The sequence below is a fragment of the Metopolophium dirhodum genome, chromosome 3 (assembly GCF_019925205.1).
Source record: "Metopolophium dirhodum isolate CAU chromosome 3, ASM1992520v1, whole genome shotgun sequence".
NCBI lineage: Eukaryota > Metazoa > Arthropoda > Insecta > Hemiptera > Aphididae > Metopolophium > Metopolophium dirhodum.
The window spans coordinates 19,399,778-19,419,939 of NC_083562.1; the positions used below are offsets into that span (position 1 = coordinate 19,399,778).

At 28.0% G+C, this 20,162-nt stretch overlaps 3 protein-coding genes across 3 annotated transcripts; 2 read left to right on the forward strand and 1 right to left on the reverse strand.

Moving 5' to 3' along the window:
- Positions 1-160: 160 nt before the first annotated feature.
- Positions 161-3,821, reverse strand: LOC132941320 (uncharacterized). Its single transcript, XM_061009329.1, has 6 exons — positions 3,132-3,821; positions 2,919-3,052; positions 2,765-2,847; positions 2,587-2,693; positions 2,332-2,519; positions 161-761 (listed from the first exon to the last, which is right to left on the reverse strand). The coding sequence occupies exons 1-6, from the start codon at positions 3,542-3,544 to the stop codon at positions 553-555; spliced, it is 1,134 nt and encodes a 377-aa protein (XP_060865312.1). The 5' UTR covers positions 3,545-3,821; the 3' UTR covers positions 161-552.
- A 123-nt stretch (positions 3,822-3,944) lies between these two features.
- Positions 3,945-6,218, forward strand: LOC132941321 (large ribosomal subunit protein eL37A). The gene is made up of 4 exons (XM_061009330.1): positions 3,945-4,092; positions 4,259-4,394; positions 4,479-4,563; positions 6,109-6,218. The coding sequence occupies exons 1-4, from the start codon at positions 4,090-4,092 to the stop codon at positions 6,158-6,160; spliced, it is 276 nt and encodes a 91-aa protein (XP_060865313.1). The 5' UTR covers positions 3,945-4,089; the 3' UTR covers positions 6,161-6,218.
- Positions 6,219-13,424: 7,206 nt separating this feature from the next.
- Positions 13,425-18,404, forward strand: LOC132941903 (uncharacterized). Its single transcript, XM_061010133.1, has 7 exons — positions 13,425-13,600; positions 13,754-13,846; positions 13,917-14,055; positions 15,671-15,792; positions 15,971-16,084; positions 16,787-16,918; positions 17,974-18,404. Exons 1-7 carry the CDS (start codon positions 13,528-13,530, stop codon positions 18,168-18,170), a joined length of 870 nt encoding a protein of 289 aa, XP_060866116.1. The 5' UTR covers positions 13,425-13,527; the 3' UTR covers positions 18,171-18,404.
- Positions 18,405-20,162: the final 1,758 nt, after the last annotated feature.

Genomic DNA, 20,162 nt, shown 5'->3' on the forward strand with positions numbered 1-20,162 from the left:
ATAATATAAATATATTTTTATTGTTTAATGTCATTTTAAACATAGTATAATAATATATGAATTAAAAACGTTTATTTATTAAAATAAAAAAAAATTTGTTTTAATATAAAAATTACACTAATTGCATTACAAATAACTAGTGAAGTATATTATGTTCGGTTCTAACAAATGATAACATTTCATACCTTTAGTATCACACGAAGAAAAATTAAAACATTTGCAAAGTAACATATAGTACAATTAATTAGTATTTAATTTATGTTAAATATATGACAAATATTATTTTTGTTCTATGTAAAACCTAGTAAATCAATTGCCTATAATAGCGCGTTTTTTTGTAAACTTGTTTAAATTATATAAAAAAATACAGGTTTACAATTTTTGTGTAAATGGTTACTAAAATCACCACAGTTATGTATATCATTAGAGGATAGGTATTTAATCAAACTAATAATTGACCTTAAGTTGATCCTCCTGATCACAAAAATGTAAAAATGTACCTATAGTTAATGTTTAAAAGTGATAAAAAAAAAATTTATACCATATTCAGAATCATCGTTCTGTGGGTGTAGATGCAGTAAACATTGTATTTTTGGAACTATGTCCAAATGGTGCCATACTAGACATTTCCTTAATGCTCATAGTCATAGTTTGGTAACCAGTATCTGAGCTACTTTCCATCATCAAACTACTCTTCTCAGTGCGTCGTCGTTTTGGCATTGACATTGTTGATACCGGAGTCAAAAAAATAAAATCTTCATCTATACGAAAAAAAAAAATAATAACTGATTATATTTAATACAGTTATATTTGTAGATAGTTAACAATATTTAAGGTTTTTTTATTTTAAATCTTTAAATTTAATCTAATTATGTAATAATAATTAATAAATGTATTAACTATTATTAAAAACAGTAAAACTTCCATATTAAGAAGTCTTTAGGGAAATGAAACTTGTTTGTACAATTTTTTAGTATAGAGAATTTGGGGTTATATAGAATTAAATACATTTGGTTATAATTTGGTTTTGTTAAACAAAAAATGTTGGTATATGGAAGTTTCACTGTACATTCACCCAGGATCTTTTTACATAGGCATACATGGTTTATTTATAAATTGCACAAAAGTAGTTAGTATGTGCACACGCACACAGGGATTTAATATGTGACAATTAATACCATGGGACAGGGGTATTTAATACTAATTAAAAATTATGTAAATAATAACTTTTTTAAATGTTTAGATTTTTGATAAACAAAATCTTGTAAATATTTTAGCAGACCTAGTGGATGATTATATCAGGGCCTTGCACCCAAATTAACTAGAAACCGTAACATCCTTAAAAACTCTTAAAAAAATCAAACACCCAAAATACATAAAACCAGAATAATTCTATTTTCAAAACACTCAGGTAAACCAAAACCCAAATAAAACATTCTGGTTAACCTAAGACCCGAATAATTTTTATTTTACAATTTTGATATATAATTTTGTAAATATTTTATGTGGTTAGTTTGATTCTGTAGTTAACTATTTGTTTAATATTAACAATATTAGTACATATTATGACTAAACAATAAATCATTTTAAAAAAATATCTCATAAAATTAAAAATAAGTATAAAAAATTTTGTTTTTCAGAACTACTAAATACCCATAGGATTAACCAATATTAACAAGAATAATAACAGTTATAAACACTGAAATATTTGTTTAAATTTTTTATTTTGTTGTTCGGACACTGGAATACATGCAGGTATGCAGCACCCAAAATCTAAATAAATCATTTGGGTGCAAAGCCTTGATTATTATTATTCTTTTTATTGAATGAGGTATACAGTTAAACAATTTTATTGTTTAAATTTTGCAACATTTAACAAGTTATATTTATTTGAAAGTATTGGTCTTTTATTTTAAGAGGACGCTATACACGCATGCGTTGTCTCCGTCTTACAAATGTGCAACATAACAAAAACTGTTTTGCGCGGGATTGAACCACTCCCTCGGTATTTATAGTAGAATTACCAAAACTCCACAATGCATAGGAAACAACTTTATCTGTGTTGTAGCGTTTTTATTATTTAGATAACATAAATAAAATTAAAGTTATCAGTTTGAGAACATTAGAATTTTTTTGTTTTTTTCATTTAATTATTAAAAATTATTGGTAAATGCTATTAAAAAAATAAAAATGCTACGACACAGATAAAGATGTTCCCTATGCGTTTTAAAAAATGCAATTTTGTTAAAAGTTACATAAGACAGAATATTTTAAAATAGACTACAACATTTGTTAAAAGCAAAATGTGAAAACATGGTTTAAATTTCTTACTTTTATTATTGGGTGGAGTATTTTCTCTATCGTTTTTATTTATTATTGGAGAAACATCAATAGGAATGTGACAGTCTATAGGTAGTTCTTGTACACCTAAATGATTTCCAAGTACCGGACCTTTTGAATTAATGGTTTTGATAAAACACTTTGTTAATGGGCTAAATGACTGATTTCTATTTCTGCGTCTGTAATCAATAAATTAAAAAAATTAAGTGTACAAATAATTTGCTTTTGTTGAATACATTTACTTACATTTCTACCGGAGAAATTGGGTCATCATTATCATTCATAAAAAATAATTTGCGACGTAAATTTGAGTTATCTTTTGTAGGACTTATTTCTTCTTCACAATTTTGAGTCTAACAAAATTGGGAAAAAGGATATTAAAAAATTATGTATTAAGTAGGTAAATAAGGAAAAAGTATTTTACTGAATTCAAGAAGTAAGGTTTTAGTATTTCTTCAACATGATCAGGTAATATTGAAGGAAAACTTAAATTTGTTTGTGTTGAAACTGAAAAATATTTAAAATAAGATGTTTAATGTTTTTAGGTTAATTTTAGTCAAGTTAAACTAAGTAGGTACCTTCGCGGGTATATGATACAGATTTCTGGTTTTGTTTAATTGATATGGGTGTAGATGATGAATTTTTATGAGCTTCCCAATCAATAACTTGATTATTCCAAGGGCTAGGAACTTTATGTGTTGTATAAAAATACCTATATAAATAATGAATAACGAAAGGTATATAATTATTGGCTAAGCTAATAGCTACGTATCAAATGGATTATTGATTACTTGTCTATAGTCTCTTGTAACTTGGATTCTGTTTCATCATCAACTTGATCGTCATCGACTATGTGTTCATCTTCTATGTGCACTGGGTAAAGTTTGGAGACATCGTCAATATTCCATCCAAACTCTACTTCTTGCCCTGGACTTTTTGCATTAGCGAATACCGTAGGGCTGATTGTTGTCTCACCTAATCGTTGCATTAAGTTGTCATTAAAAGGATTATAAACTTTTGTTTTGCGGACGTTGTTAGTTTTGTATTGCGAACGCAAGAGTTCTGTAGACATGCACCAGTGACGTGATGGTTTTAAAGGAGTTGGAGTGCGGTTAACATGAAACTTTTTCCCAAATGATGTTGTTTCATTTTTTTCCGAATTTAACGACACGTCCATGTATTCTACTTCTTCGCAAATTGCCATAATTACACTAAAAACAGGTCGTCGATATTTACTACATATATTGTACTCTTCAACACAATTCGAAATAAGACATAACTATATAATAACTACAATAAATTGACAGCAACAATAACAAATAACAACGAACAAGTGCACAATAAACAAATCAATAAAAATACAATTTAGAAATTTGGAATAATTTTAAAACAGAGTATATTATGTTTAATTAATATTTATCAAATGTCGTTGACCGTAGTTGTACTTTGTACATACTACATATTTTTGTAAAAACTCAAAAGTATTAATTTTAACGGTTGTTCCGATTGTTAGATATCCATTATCCAAGGATACTCACACCATAGTTACTTCGGTGAATTTTTCCAAGGAGTTTTTACATTCGGTATATTTGTTATCTAACGACCGGGCACACTGTATTACTCGTCAATGGGTTTACGGTTTATCTGAGACCTCCCACCAAAATCGTATTTTAGGTTAACTCGTCCATTTGCCCGACCAGTTGTAGTGGTTGGTTGTTGTTGTCATTTTGGGATCACGTCCTCGGAATAATGGTAAGTCGAAATTTATATTAAATTTGCATCCGCTTTTATTCGAGCGATCCTTTAAGTTGACTTGTAGCCCGTTCTTCTGTCGTTCGGCAGACGACCCGTCGATTGCGATCGTTGGATTTCGAAACCGGGTTCCGCATATCTGTAGTTGATAATTTTGTGTTTCTAGACGAAAGGTACTTCGAGTTTTGGTAAACGTCACAATAAGACGCACACTCTGTGTCGTCGTTGTGGACGGTCATCGTATCACATACAAAAGTCCAAGTGCGCCCAGTGTGGATACCCGAGCAAGAAGCTCCGTCATTGTAAGTATACTGAAAAGGCGTCGATCTTGTCATCACACTCCTTACTTATGTAATTTCGTTAATATTGCATTAATTTTTTTTCAGACAATTGGAGCGTCAAAGCTCAACGTAGGAAGACCACCGGAACTGGCCGACTCCGACATCTGAAGATTGTACGCAGGAAATTTAGGTGAGTCTTGTCTCAATATTTTCTAATTTTATTAGTATCACTTCAAGGGTACACTATGTTTTTATTAATAAAACCGTAAACTGCAAAATCATTACATGCATATGACGAAGAAAAATCAATAATATACGCTAATACGACTATTTTTAACATGGGTACTTCTTGCCCTCACTGAGTATTGTAATGATGATGATGTAGGTATTAGTGATACAATTTGGAAAATATTTAATAAATGTGTAAAAGTTTGCGATGATGAAAATCTTAATTAATATACGCTAATACGACTGTATTTAAAATGGGTAGTACTTGCCCTCTCTGAGTATTACTTTTTAATTACCATTAATATTAATCCATTATAATAGTGTATGTTAGTATTGTCTATGTACATATTCACATAACATAATACCACATGGGCTTATAAAATTTGAGTTATTCATGTTGATGATTAAATTAAAAAATGACAACCGACTATCCATTGAAATTGAGGTAGTTCCTTCTAAATGTTATTATTATTCAGTAAATTAATATTTTGTTATTTTGAAGGTTAGCATTGTTTTAGATGGCTGGTATTATTCAGCTATTTCATTAAAATTTATTAATATTCCCATCTAGTTTCTGAAAGTGGTTTCAGTATTATCTCTTAAATATCCCTGTCATTGAACAAACTTGGTACCAAACAACCCAATTGATGTCTAGACTCTTTAAACAATATTACATTCAAATAGATTTAAATTATAACAAAACATTTATTATTTTATATGGTACAGTACTTCTTTAAAACCAAGAATTTGCCAGTTGGTTGATTTAAGTTGCTTTAATTTTTAAAATAGAAATATCGTCATTAAAATCATTTTTATTGTGCTTTATGATTTCAAACTTGATAAAGTATTGTAGTAGATTTAAGGTATATTATTTATGACATCAATTAGGTTCTAATGTATTTGTATGTCATACATTGTTTTACATCACTTCTCTCTAGTCTTGACTGTCAATTAATAATTATGTATGTATTTAACATTCATAACAATGATTTATAAATTTGTGCGATGATGTTAAATTTTATTAATATACGCTAATACGACTGAATTTAAAATGGGTATTACTTGCCCTCTCTGAGCACAACATGCTTTAATATTTTAGATGGTTTTTTATTAACTCTTACTTTCTAAACTTTAGAATTTGCCAAATGAATTTTTTATACAATTATGCAATTTAAAAAAATGTTTACCGGGCTTTCAAACTTCAAACTGAGTATTATCAATTTTTTAATAAATTCTTATATTTGTGTTATTAAAGTATCATAATTTATTTATATGTTATATATTGGTGTACCTAAGTTATCAACTGATAACAAAAATCTAATATAATATTCAAAACAATGTTAGTATAAAGATCTGTGCGATGATGTTAAATTTTATTAATATACGCTAATACGACTGAATTTAAAATGGGTAATACTTGCCCTCTCTGAGCACCAACTGAATATGAATAATAAGTACAATTCAAACTCTTAAATGTATTTAAATTATTTATTTTTTACTTTTTCAGGAACGGTTTCCGTGAAGGAACCCAAGCTAAGCCCAGAACTAGACAGAGTTAATCATGTTTTCTGTTAAATTGAAAGACCATTAAAAAATATACAAATAACTTTGTAAATATTGTTTTTGTGTTTATTTATTTAAGAGTTAAACTATTTCAATATACTATGTTCAGTAAAGTATGATTTTATATGGTTGGTACATATACCATTTCATTTTGAAAATGTATAATTGTTATAGATTTATTATATTGTGTTGTATTAGTGATTGGCAGTGGCGGCTTCAAGGCCCACCTTAAAAAGTATTGGGCACACCCCAAAATTTAAACTAAACAAATTGGTATTCGGCTATTCAAAATTATTTCATGATTTATTAGAATATAAAAATATTGAGTCTTAATGTATGACGTCTATGCATTCAAGCCTCATAGGTAACAATCGTTCAACTGTGTGAATACAAAAATAATAAGTTATAAGTAAATACTTGAAAAAAAGAATGCTCATTGCGTGAGTTGTATATTTTAGTTGGTGTTACAACATAATAATTATTGTCAGTTATAAATATTTGCAGTAATGTTTTATATTAGTTATACTCAATTAAACTACAATTGATGCATGATGATTTGCTGAGTTTTGGGTTAGGAAAGGAGGCATTGCCACCGAGGATTTCTTCTTCGAGGAATTTACAAAAAAAAGAAATGGATACACCATCAATTATTAGTACATAGAGATAGAATTTACCAATAATGTGGTAAAATGGCTAAATCTTAGAGCCATTGTTATTTTTACTATCAGACATTAGTAAATATGATTTGTATTAGGTACTTTGTATACCTGTTGTTAAATCTAGTTCTTTCTAATGAAACAAATGTATAATATCTATTGTTCTGTATTAGACATTAGTAATTAGTACATTTTAAAAATATGAATATTTAACTATTCATATTACAATTAATAAATAATTTAAATTAAACTAAACTATCAAAATTCACATAACCTTTATTTCTTTATAATTCAGACTAGGCGTTTTTCATTTCATTGATTAGAGGGGGCCACAACATTTTTTTGGTAAAATTAACAGTAAATTTACAGCACACATCTATTTACATTCATTTTTTAATCATATAAAAAGTGTTTATATCAATAGATATTTTATTAGAAAAAAAATACTATTAATACATGTTTACAAATTATTATTTTATTAAGATTACATGACAAATGTTAAAAAAAATTTGTTAATTGGGGTGGAGGCTTAGTATTTTATAATATACATAAATTACAACCTGTACTTTATCCAAATAAAGATACTCTGTTGCAGTTAGGAAACACCTGTATGTCAACCATCTGTAAGCGGTACGCCTGCTGTGTAGAAATCCAGAATTCCACCAACTTGTAACTACGGCTCTTAAATTAGTTAACAGGAGTATAGTGGTCATAAAACTATATGTTTGTATAGAAATGTAAATTAAATATGGACACACGCCATGAAGTCTCATCAATGGATGGTCTCTTCTCTCATGTTCCCTGTTTGAATTGTTGTAAATAATCGTAAAATTATCAACCTGTTTGTTATTACCCTATTATTTCGTCTTTTCTATATTATTCTTTTATCACTTGTGCTTACTGTAAACCTTTAAATTACAGATTGTACAATTCTTTTGTTTAAAAATATTAAAAAAAAAAAAATATGGACAAAAGTTGCAGTTCTACTTAATACTTTTATGAAAAAAAATTAACCACTCATATAATTTTCTTCCTACACTGGTAAGTTATTTATACACAAAAGCAATAATATTTTAATATTGTCAAGGTGCTGATGATGTATATGCCAATTAAAAACTCTGTTTTAAGAATTGTATCACCTTTTGGGGCCTTAATATTGCTTCAATTTTCTAATAAGAAGGTAAATCTAGTTGGTAATTTACGGGGTCAAACGTAAGGCATTCCAAGTTATCAAACCTTCAAAAAATTAAGGAAGGAGTGATGAACGTATTTTTGACAAAGTCCATTTCGTTTTTTTTGGCTTAACTATGCAATTTTCATTAAATGTTTGTATTAGCATTTGATTGCTGTATCTATGTTAGGTTTTTTGAGTTTTTGTGTTCAAATTTTTACGACTAGGATTTCACCCGATTTTCTTTTTTACAAAAATAAATAAGTGTGGATACTAAATTAACACCAAATATTTATTCTATCATTTTCTTTACATAATATATATTTTTTTAATATTTTGAGCTATTTATAGATATCTGTAATTTTCATATTGTTTCTATAAATTTTTTAATTTTTTTCGCTAGATCAGAAACCTTAAAACGTAGTACAAGGTTCCTCATAAGTTGATATTTTAATACGTATCTTAGATACATAAACATTTAAAGTATTACTTACGCATTTACGTGTCTCTAAACACTCAATTATTTGATCACCTGTATGTGGTTTTATGAAGTTTTTGTGTGGTTATTTGTTTGCCCCTGTGGCCCTGACTTAGGGCATAGATTTTTTTAATGGTGTCGTTTCAGGCAAAGTGGCTACCCAATAAGTAGTATAGTTTCCAACTGACCGCTTTGCCGATAAAGATTTTTATATTCACTGAATACGCGTAAATAAATGTTATCCAAATTCCAAACTATTTTTAGTAAATTAATAACCGACCCTAATAATTGTAAGATACTAAGAATTAAGATGTTGGTAATTTGAGTGAATCTGTAGACCTAATAATATTTTTACAGGGAATAGGGACTGACCAGTGTGGATAGAGTGGCCATTTTGTAGTTTTTTTATACCGACAATTTACATATTAAATGAAACAAATTTCAAAAAATAATGTAGCATATTAATTATTAAATCTAACTTTTAAGAGCTTATAGGTAGTTAATATTGGTATTTTCTTTCATAACTTTTTTGATTAAAGAAGTGTGAAAAATTTATCAAACCTTAGCGTGTCCATTCAGTGGTGGATCCAGGGGCCTCGCCCCCCGACCTCTTAAACGGACTATAATTATTATAGGTATCCAATTAACATAAACGATTCCTAATCCAACTATAATAAAATTAATAACCCAGTGGCCACTTTACCCACCCTTCTTTAACGGGGTAGGTACCTCGCACCTATAGAACTATACCAATAACCTACCAACATAGTTCATACTAAAAAATTTACCTGTAAATGTACTTTATAGTTCTTTTTCTATAAATGTCGTTAACATTTTTTTTTTGGTCAAAAAGCTTGAAAATTTAATACAGGGTTAATTAATTATACATTGTTATAAGAAGAGTTTAAAAATAATAGAAGTACAATTAGTAACAATTTTGTTATAAGCTTTTAAAGATCAAATTTTGACAAAATTAGATATTTAAACGAATAATAATCATTTTAGCTAGTTTTTCAAGCATGAAAATAATTTTTAATTAGCTGAGGACAAGTACAATGTACAGCAACGGTTTGCTGACTTATCCGTTTTAAACCTTGAAAGGGATGTTGCAATAACATAAACTAGAATCAGTGTTAGAGAAGGACCTACAGCACAAAAACAAGGAAAATAGTTTAAAAATAATACATATTATATATTACTCTTATTAAACAATATCAAACGTATGTGATTTGTATTTGTTATATTGCCATATTGGTTGGAATTTGTAAAATATTATATTCGTAATAATCAGTCAATTATACCATATCATATTTTGGTGTAACTGTAAATCCGTTTTATTTGTCATTATATTTTAATGTTGGGCATACTTTAACTGTATAATGGTAGGAAGTAGGAACATATGCGTAACTAGGGGGGACTTAGAGGTGTTAAGCCCCCCCCCTCAAAACATTAAATTTAGTCCCTCCTATCATAATTCCTAGTCCCGCTAACTGTAGCTAAATGTTTAAACTTTAATTTAAGATATTGTTTTATATTTTTTATTAATATCTTGGAAAACTTTTAAATTTTTTGGTTATCAAACTATATTATTGTATGTAATGACCCTGTGTAAGACGTTTTATGTCGAGTATTTTTTAGTTTTTACTAGGTACATGTCTACATAAATACTACTTAAAAGTTGTCAATAAACTTAACACAAAAATGGTCGTGAAAGACTTACGATTATTAGTAAATGGTGATAACGAGTAACGATGACCGGACGACATTACGACAATCACTCTGCCTGCTCCTGCCAGCCGCTAATTAATTAATTAATAAATATGTTATAACTTTTAATCTTTTGAACTAAAATTATGAGATACAATTTGTAGATATTCAAATCATTAAGTCTAATATAAATCCATTATTATAACTATTTAGTATTAATTAAAGTTTTATACAATAATTTTTTGGGCGGTTCCATTTTCATCCAAAAAAGAGATCCGTTTTCCTCCACTGTCCATTTTCTTCCACATTATTTTAGACTGAAATAATGTCTATTTTCCTCCAATATTTAGTCATGTTGTAGTATTACGTTCCGTGTCACTATGTTAAAGATAGGATAGTAGGATCACATTTTCTGTTGATACATTGTGGTATTGGCTATATATATATATCAGTTGTCGATTAAGCTTAATAAGGAATTTATTTTATTTTTTTGATATGCATAAATTATTTATATTTACTATTTTCTTATTTATTGGAGGAAAATGGCCACGGCCAATTTTTTTTGTATGAATGTATCCATTTTAGGTAAAAAAATAAAACTAACCGATATTCTGGCAGAGTTTACAATCGCCCTTTCTTACTCCTTTCTAAGCCACCCCTAACCTTAAGGTCTAGTTACGCCTATGGGTAGGAACTATATACCTACCTACTTACTGAATGTTTTTTTTTATTTTACGAGATTAAATTGAAAATAGAATATATAGGTATAAACTAAAAAGGAAATGTATTTGATTTTAAATACAGATACGTTGAGAAATTATTTTAAATACTTTGTCCGAATATGTATTAAAGCGAGCAGACGAGCAGTGGCGTACCCAGGGGGGGGGGGGCTAAGAGGGCTTTAGCATAAGCATACCTACCTCAAATGAGTAATGATGCCCATGGTTTAATACTTTAATATTGTTTGTGGTTTGGAAATAAAATGTTATACTAGTAGGTATGTTACCTATATTTCTGTTAGTTGCCTATTTATTATTTTGATGTGCAGGTATCTAGGTTTAATTTTAGATTCTGAGCGAAGCGATGAATGTATTTATTTTACAATGATGTGTGTTTTTTTTTTTTTTTTTTAATTTTTTTTAATTTTTTTATTTTTGTGTCTGTCATCACCTTTTAGGAGAGTAAAAGTGCTTGGATTTTCTTCAACAGTAACTTTTCTGATAGGAAAGTGAATCTAGTTGGTACTTTGGGGGGGGGGGGGGGGGGGTCAAAAGTAAAAATTTCCCAGTAGTTTTCAAAAGCGACGTGAAAAACAAAAGAAAAATTAAGGAAAAACGGGAATTTTTACGCAAAATGGATTTTGGTCTTTGGTGTAACTCTAAAACAAATGACTGTAGGGACATGAAATTTTGACTGAATGTTTATATTAGCATTTTCTATACACAATTTTTTTAGTTTTTTTTTTCTATAAATATCAATAAAATTTTATCTGTTGAGTAAAAAAGCTTGAAAATTTAATAGAAGGCTCCTAGGTTATTGTTTCAAAGGCAGATGAAAAAATTAAAAATCCTTAGTCACAGTTTTTATTGATAAGCATTTAAAGTTCAAATTTTGACAAAATACTGAAAAATCACGAAAAATTGCAAATTATTTTGAGTTGAAAATTCATAAAAATTTTTCTTTTTGAATCTAAGATTTGAAAATGTAATATAAGATTACTCATAAGTTTGTCTACCTTTATCAAAAAAAAAATAACTGCAAGAAACTTAAATTAAAATTTTATGAGCGTCTGAAATTTATATTTTTACAACATTTGATATTCACTCGATTTCTCATGTAACAATTTTCTTATTTTATTGTAATTAAAAAACGAATGACTAGATACTTGAAAATTTCACTGAATGTTTATATTAGCAATTTCTATACACCATAAAATTTTGAAAATATTTTGACTCTTTTTGAGCTGTTTACGGACATTGTCAGTTTTCAATTTTTTTAGTTTTTTTTCTATAAATATCAATAAAATTTTATTTGTTGGGTAAAAAAAGCGTGAAAATTTAATATAAGGCTCCTGATATATCGTTTTAATAGCAGTTGAAAAATATTAAAAATACATAGGCACAATTTTTTTATAAGCATTTAAAGTTCAAATTTTGACAACATTTATCAAATTTATAATTTATAAATTATTTTTTAGTTAAAAATGTATAAAATGTTTAACTTTTATGGCTAAGGATTTAAAATTTAAAACAAGGCTCTGCTTAAATAGGTTATATATAAATTACTTTATTCACAATAATATCATCAAATATACTTGGTAATATCATAGGCTGACTGACCGTTTTCGCTCAGAATCGTTTTTTTTATACAATGATATTATATCATTGAATTCAAATTTAACACCATCCATTACAGTGACCCACTTGTAACCTACTGTACAGCAGAGCGACATCCACTTATCCACCTTTTTTTTTTATGTCCTTCCCATACCAAAAATATATATACGCCACTTGTTTACGGCCTTACGGGATATTATAATAATGACCTAGTATAAGGTAATGGATATCAAATTCTGATTTACTTTGTTTATAACCACCCCCCATTGCCCCATTGAAAAATCTTGGGTACTCCACCGTATTAAAGTAGTGCCTATAGATAGGTACCTAAACCTACTTAATATAAGTATTTAAATAAGTGCTTACTTTAACTCAAGTAGGTAGGTACCTACATTACAAGACTGGTAGGTAGTAACAAGTAATTGCTAATTAGTAATAGTAATAGTAAATTAGTGGGTACTATTATACCTTGTAACAATAATTATATTTTTTCTCGTACCTTTATAAATATAACTTGCTGAAGTATGTCAAATTATGATCTTTATGTACCGTTTTTACTTTATATTTGGTACCTACCTAAGTATTGTTGATTGGATTTTTAAAACTAACATTTTACTACACAAATTATTTAAAAATATATAACTGCATGTCTATATAGGTATTAGGTAGGGCGTATGGCTGTATCATATTTCAAATGTCATCAATATATTATAATATATATAACTATAGTGTCTATATAGGTATATAACACGTAGGTAGGGACGGGTATCTACTTGTATTATACCATACACGCCCATTTATAATTTTATGCATAAATAATATGTTTGTAACTTATGACTTGACATTCATTGAGTACATGGTCATTTGTATAAAACTGGTTTATTACCTACATAATACGAAAACAACATTTGAACATTAGACCTTAATAAGACCTATAAGACCTCCTGTAGGTGATAGGTCCATCATACTGTTAGTTTTAACGTTCAGCAATACACTTCACAATATTACAATTAAAATGATTAAAACTAAAACTCAGACATTTCTTTTAAAACTTGGTTTAATATTTTTGTACTTGAATTATACAAATGGTAAAAAAAAAATTATTAATTATGAAATAGTCAATATTATGTATTAATGTAGTTATATGTACCTATATATATAGACAATATACCTACAAAATAGCACAATATATCGTTGGTATTTATTATACATAATTTATTACATATTTTTTTTTGTTTAAGGTTGTGTCAGTAATAAAAAACTGTATACTGAAATCGGATGTAAACCTATTTACAGTAATGATTCAAATTCTTGTCCAGCGGCATATGATTGTGGTAAATTGTTATGCAAGATCATAAAGTAAAATTAATAGTATTGTAATATTTAAATCTAATTTTTGTATAGATCAAGTGTTTGCAAGACCAATTAACAAGTGTTATCTTAATGGAAATGTTTACGAGCCAGTTGATAGTCTTTCTAAAACTGACTCAGCATTGAACCCATGTTTTGCCGCCTGCTTTTGCGATCAGAGGACATATGATAAGTATGATCGTATTTATATATGTGTATCTATTTAACTATGTCATATTTATTTTCTTTAAAAAAAGTTATAATTTAATAATACCTTACTAAAAAACCTTACCATTTTAGGTAATAGGTGAAATGTTTCAAGTTTTTACCATATGTAGTATAATTAAAATTTTAAATATTGTGTACCCTATGCCTACTAAATCGTAATAAGTAGGTATAGGTACTGTATACCTAACGGCCGGGTATAGTCGAATTGCACTGATTACCTAAAAATAAATGGTCGAATTGCATTTGGGTTCAAGAAAGGTAATGGTCGAACTGCACTCGTTTAAAAAAGGAAATAAAATTTACGGTCACTATGGACCAACTACGTTTATTATTATAATAATATTTGATGATTTAATATATATATATTGTATATAATGGACAATAGTATGTATAAGTATAAAACAATCATTTTTAACTACGCCAATGATTAAAATCATTGTCAGTCCAAGGCCTTTAAGAAGGAAAATTAGTGTTTTATAAACGTTTAAACCATTCAAAAGCATGATATTTTTGTTGGAATACATTTTTTGAGCACAAGTGCAGTTTGACTAAAATAAGTGCAATTCGACCATACCCCTAACGTCTAACACTATATTGACTATAAATAATAGTAGGTAATTAAAATTCAGGGACTGGAACCTTACCGAAAAGAACCGGTATTGGAACCGGAACCCTTTGAATACTGGGAACCGAAACCCTTATTTAAATTAATTTAAAACCGAAACCGATACTATTTTACTTCACACATTTTTTTACAAAAGTATAACACCATAACAGGTAACAATTTTTTTATTTTTTAAGAACCATAAATAACCGAAACCTAAATTTTAGTTTTTCTGGGAACCTAACAGTAACTGGAACCGTAAAAATCATCAAGGTTTAAATAAAATTTAATTAGATTTAAATCAATGCTAAAATATATATATGAACTTATAAGTAACTAGGTACCATTTAAAATAAGATTAAATCAAAATTAAAAAAATTAGATACTAAAGTAGTAGGATATAAAAAATAAGGTTTACTCTATACTCTATAGTATGTTCTATTACCTGACTACTATATATTTACATTAACATTTTAAAAAAGCCAAGCTAATATTAATGGAGTAAATACATTTGAAAAATACTTGTAAAATTTCACAAAATGCACTAAAAATCAAATTAGATAACATATAAAAATCTATAAAGTTTGTATTTAGATACATTTTAGAACTACATTTTTAATTATTTTAATGTTTACAAAAAATTAAAAAAAATCATAAAATGTGTGTAAAAAGTTTTAATTAGACAATGGGAATCGTTAAAAAAATATTGAAAAAATTAATAAAAAGGCTAAAAAAAGTTCAAAAATCAATTCATTAGTACTTAATTTAAACTCTGTATTAAAAAAAACCTATGTTTTATAATAGGCTAAAAAGAATGCGTTTTTCTATAAATTCACAGCCCTGGTAATAACAAAGTTTTTTATATATTCATCATCATATTATAATTGTTTTGAAAATACATTTAAATTTTAAAGGTTATCAATTTTTACTTTTTAAAAATGTACATAAATACTTAAGCGAATTATAATTTTTACAGTAAGACTACAACTAAATTTACATGTGCCAAGGTTGAATGTCCATCATATTTCACAAGACTAAGAGATCCATGTTATTATCAATATGACAAAGATTCATGCTGTGAGATTAAAAAATACTGTCGTAAGTTAAGTTGTCCAAATGTTTAAAACTTTCCTAGTTACTTAATAATTAATTATCATTACTTTACAGTCATACAATGCGTTATTTTTGTAGTTTCTAAATAAATTAAATAAACTATTTAAATATTATAAAAATGTATTAAAATAGAATTGATAATTTATAATAATTTGTTTTTTAGCCGAAGAAAAGGCAATTGGTCATGAATGTGTACATGACAATCAGGTTTACAAAAATGGTCAACGATTTTATGTTGGTGATTATTTACAATGTGTTTGCTCACCGGAATTTAATGGTAAATACTAAATAAATATTTATATAGAATTTAATACATGTTAATAAATTTGATACATATTACAACTATAAGTATAATGTATATAGGTACCTATAGTTGATATTAAATTAAAATTATGAATTGATTTGAATTGGAACATGCCAAAATTTTAATTTAAATGGTCAAGAACATTAAAATAAATGGCAAAGACACTAAAAGAGTAATTATTGTTTAATTCGATACAATTTCTCTATTATTAAATTATTGGTATTAAAGAGAAAAAATGTACAGCACTGGCATCACAGATATCTTATCCAGTTAACTTTGGGAAGGTTCCTCTTTCTGCTGTGGGAAGAGTGATCAGCTCATATTATGTATGTCCTAGGAGTGTAAGACTCGGTTCATTTAAATTATACTGTCTGCTCCTTAGTAGAATCAAAATAAAATTGACTAAAACAATTATCAAAACTCGAAGACTAAATCATTGACTATAACCTAGTTTTAAAAATCATTTTATCGAAACTTCAAAGTTTAAAATTGATCTAGCAACCTACTTTGGATAAAATAAGTTTTAAAATCATATCAATGTAAAATAAGTCATAAAAATTATTTTATATAAATAAACTATTTATTAAATAAGTAGTAAATGTGTAATATAGAATATAGTAATAGTAATGTACCTAGGTAATTAATAGATATAATATTGTTTTTAATTACATTTAGGTACAATAAGTGATAAATCATGTAGAGAAGTTGGTTGTAGTTATGAAATTTTATACATGGAAAACATTTTATCACGAAGTGCTCCTGTTTATTTCGAAAAAGTAGATGGATGCCCTATTGAATGGTTCAATCGTAAGTTACAATTTTCTCTATAATAAATAATTTGTTTGGGAACAATTGCAGTTTAACCACGTGATTTTTTTGAAACATGTGTAAATCAACGAATTAATAACAACGATGCAAAAATACATTTCCACAAATCATTATTTTGGAAGTTATATCCTTCCAAAGATTGCGATTTTACATTTATACGCATGTGCTCAATACTATTGTGTACCGCACTTATTACGATTTTGTTTTATTTCTTTTCGGAAACCTATGTATTACAACGAGCATAATGGCCGTGTCAGAGTTGAGACCAATGTCCGATGGTACAAAAATAAATTAGTGGAAATTATTATTATTTAAGTTATTGCATTACGAAGTTCACGATAATATCGGTGTTTAACCTTTTGCGCATTCGTACAACGCTCTTTTTTACCGATCTTCTGGAACTTTTCTGTTTTACCGAACACTCTTTTTTTTGCAAATTCTTTTTGTTTTAACGTACCTAGTATTTAGCTTAGTATGCTGAAACGATGGTGAAGTTAGTATTTGGCGGTCGGACTTAGTTTTAAAGTTATAGTTATTTGAAATTAGAAGTGTATACCTAGTATTTTCATATAAATATATAATATGTACACCCGCGGTGAGATCACTCGCCCGCTCGGAGTTATAAATTACATTTTATTTTTAATAACGGGTGAAATTGTTTTAACCTTGTGACGTATTCCTAAAAACTATTGATTTCTGGTAATTTATTTTGTACCATCATTTTTAAAAAGTCTGTTTAACTAGGTTTCAAAAATAAAATTTGAAAAATTCGTTACAAGCACGGTAAACCATAACGTTATGCGAGTGCGTAAAACACCAAAAATTGGAAACTTCGTAAGGCTATAACTTAAAAACTAATGATTTCCGATAATTTATTTTTGCACCATCCTTTTTAACTTGTAATACACAGGCTTTCGAAAAAAAATCCAAAAAATCGCGTAGTAGCTAAACTGCAACTATGCATTTATACCATTGCATTTATTGCACCATTGCACCATATTTTTTTTTATTATATACCTACTTGTATTTTCTAGCTGAATATAATGCTGCAACAGCTGATGAAATAACATCTACTAGCAAGTCTAATGGCTACAATTGCAAATATGGGGATTTGAGTATCTCAGTCGGTCAAAATATGACTATTGGCCAACAATCTGACTCAGATACATATAAAACAACATGTTCTTGTAATACCCCTCCGTTAGTTACTTGCATCAAAGTCAGAAAATAGATAATTTAATGATAAAAATATTATAGTACACGCAGGCAAGATACTAGATAACTATTTACAAAGAAAGCGCAAATATAAATAAATGCAATAATAACTACCCAAGTATACGAGTATATACATAATATCAGATATTGTGATATTGTGAACAATTTGTGTAGGTTTGTGTAGACGTGTCTGTGTGTCACGTATATGATTATTGTATTATACAATTCAATAAAACTACTTTATTTTAAATATTTGTCTTCTTCTTTCTGTTCACCCTTGTTCCCAAAGTCCCAACTATATGGGGTCATACAACCTAGTCCTAAACCTTCATATAGGGCTCTAGGGCTCTGCCCCCACCTCTCATTTAGTCCTTAACTATATAATTTCCTTATTATTCTCAGTTCTGTCTATCAACCTCTTATTCGGTCTTCCTCTCCATATCTTTCCTACTAAATTTATTTCCAAAGCCACGAGCCTCCGAGTCACCTCTTCACATAACATGATCGAACCATCTCATAATTTGTAAAGACACGCAGCGAAATTATATTGCACGAAATCAACATTATTAGGTGTTCTCTTACGTAAACAAACAAACCAACCATAAATAATTTAGTTGATGATAATATAATATATTATATTATATATATATATTTATAGGTATTGTAGTTTGTAATTGGTTATTGTTTTGTTTGTTAATTTTTAACTTGGTTTTGTCAACATTAAATTTATGTTTAGTCTTGGGTGGGTTCCAACTTTCTAAGTGGTTGTAATAGAAACTTGCAATTTATAATTTGAATATGAGAAAAATGCGCACCTTGACTTGGGAATACACAAGTTCACGTGTATGTGAATATAGAATATATCAATAGAGTTCAACATTTTTCCTAGCCGAACAAAATTCTGATGTATCATTGTTCTTGACTTATTGGAATACATATGCAAGATTACAAAAATGTTCTAATAGATAATATGGCTATTCACATACAACATACTTACCTACTAAGAGAAGACTTTTGTGTGTTCTCACTGCTTAACAACCCAGATATCAGAAATTAAACTTTAAGAAATCATGCAATTTACTCAGTGCCTAGTGACATATTCAGGGAGTAGCTATGGTTATGAGACGCGTTACTTCTAGTGTCATTTTTTTAACCAATCATAGTGATCAGAAATGGACAAACGGTTAAGTGTCGATCAATAATAATATGAAAAAAAAATAACAGGTTCTGTTTTTTATTAACACAAACAACTAACAAGTCATCAGTATAACATACAACTACCATTATATACAATATACATATTTTAGATTCTGCGCGGAGCAACAAATGTAGCACGTATTGATTTTAAAATTTGTTTTAGATTCCGAGCGCCGAGAGAAGTGAATATATTTTACAATAATGTGTGTCTGTCAACATTTTCTAGAAGAAATGCATCGATTTTCACATTCAGAATTTTTCTGTTGGGAAAGTGAATCAAGTTGCTACTTTTGAGAGATTTACTGTAATTTTCTAAAGCGTCCGGAAAACCGAAAAAAAAATTTAAAAAAACTGAGATTTTTGCGAATAATCAGTTTTTCACTAATTTGATTTAGCTTTTTTGGTGCAACTAAAAACTAATTACCGTAAATACTTTAAATATTCACTAGATGTTTAAATTATAATTTTCTATACACCATTAATTTCAAAATATTTTAACTCATTTTGAGCTATTTATATAGCGGGTGTAACAGGAAGACCTTACAGATAAAATAGTATTTGTTCTTATCAATATTTTTAAATTTTTTTAAAAATTTAATTCAAAGTAAAAATTCTTTGATTTTCTTCAACAGTTCAACAGTATATTTTTAAGTGGAAAATTGAATCAACTTTGGGGGGTCAAAAGTAAAAAATTGCCAGTAGTTTTCAAAAGCGTTAGGGAAAAACAAACAACCAACTAAGGAAAAATTGAGATTTTTACGCATAACCAGCCAGTTTTCGAAAAAAAAAAATCGATTTTGTTTTTAAGTGA

Excerpts from the sequence above, each read along its gene's own strand:
- LOC132941320 (XM_061009329.1), bottom strand. The coding sequence starts at position 3,544 with ATGGCAATTTGCGAAGAAGTAGAATACATGGACGTGTCGTTAAATTCG. Across the intron at positions 3,053-3,131 it reads TTACAAGAGACTATAGACAA|GTATTTTTATACAACACATA; the intron begins GTAATCAATAAT and ends TTATTTATATAG. Across the intron at positions 2,694-2,764 it reads AACCTTACTTCTTGAATTCA|ACTCAAAATTGTGAAGAAGA; the intron begins GTAAAATACTTT and ends CAATTTTGTTAG.
- LOC132941321 (XM_061009330.1), top strand. Across the intron at positions 4,395-4,478 it reads GAGCAAGAAGCTCCGTCATT|ACAATTGGAGCGTCAAAGCT; the intron begins GTAAGTATACTG and ends ATTTTTTTTCAG. Across the intron at positions 4,564-6,108 it reads ATTGTACGCAGGAAATTTAG|GAACGGTTTCCGTGAAGGAA; the intron begins GTGAGTCTTGTC and ends TTACTTTTTCAG.
- LOC132941903 (XM_061010133.1), top strand. The coding sequence starts at position 13,528 with ATGATTAAAACTAAAACTCAGACATTTCTTTTAAAACTTGGTTTAATA. Across the intron at positions 13,847-13,916 it reads TCCAGCGGCATATGATTGTG|ATCAAGTGTTTGCAAGACCA; the intron begins GTAAATTGTTAT and ends ATTTTTGTATAG. Across the intron at positions 15,793-15,970 it reads TGAGATTAAAAAATACTGTC|CCGAAGAAAAGGCAATTGGT; the intron begins GTAAGTTAAGTT and ends TTTGTTTTTTAG.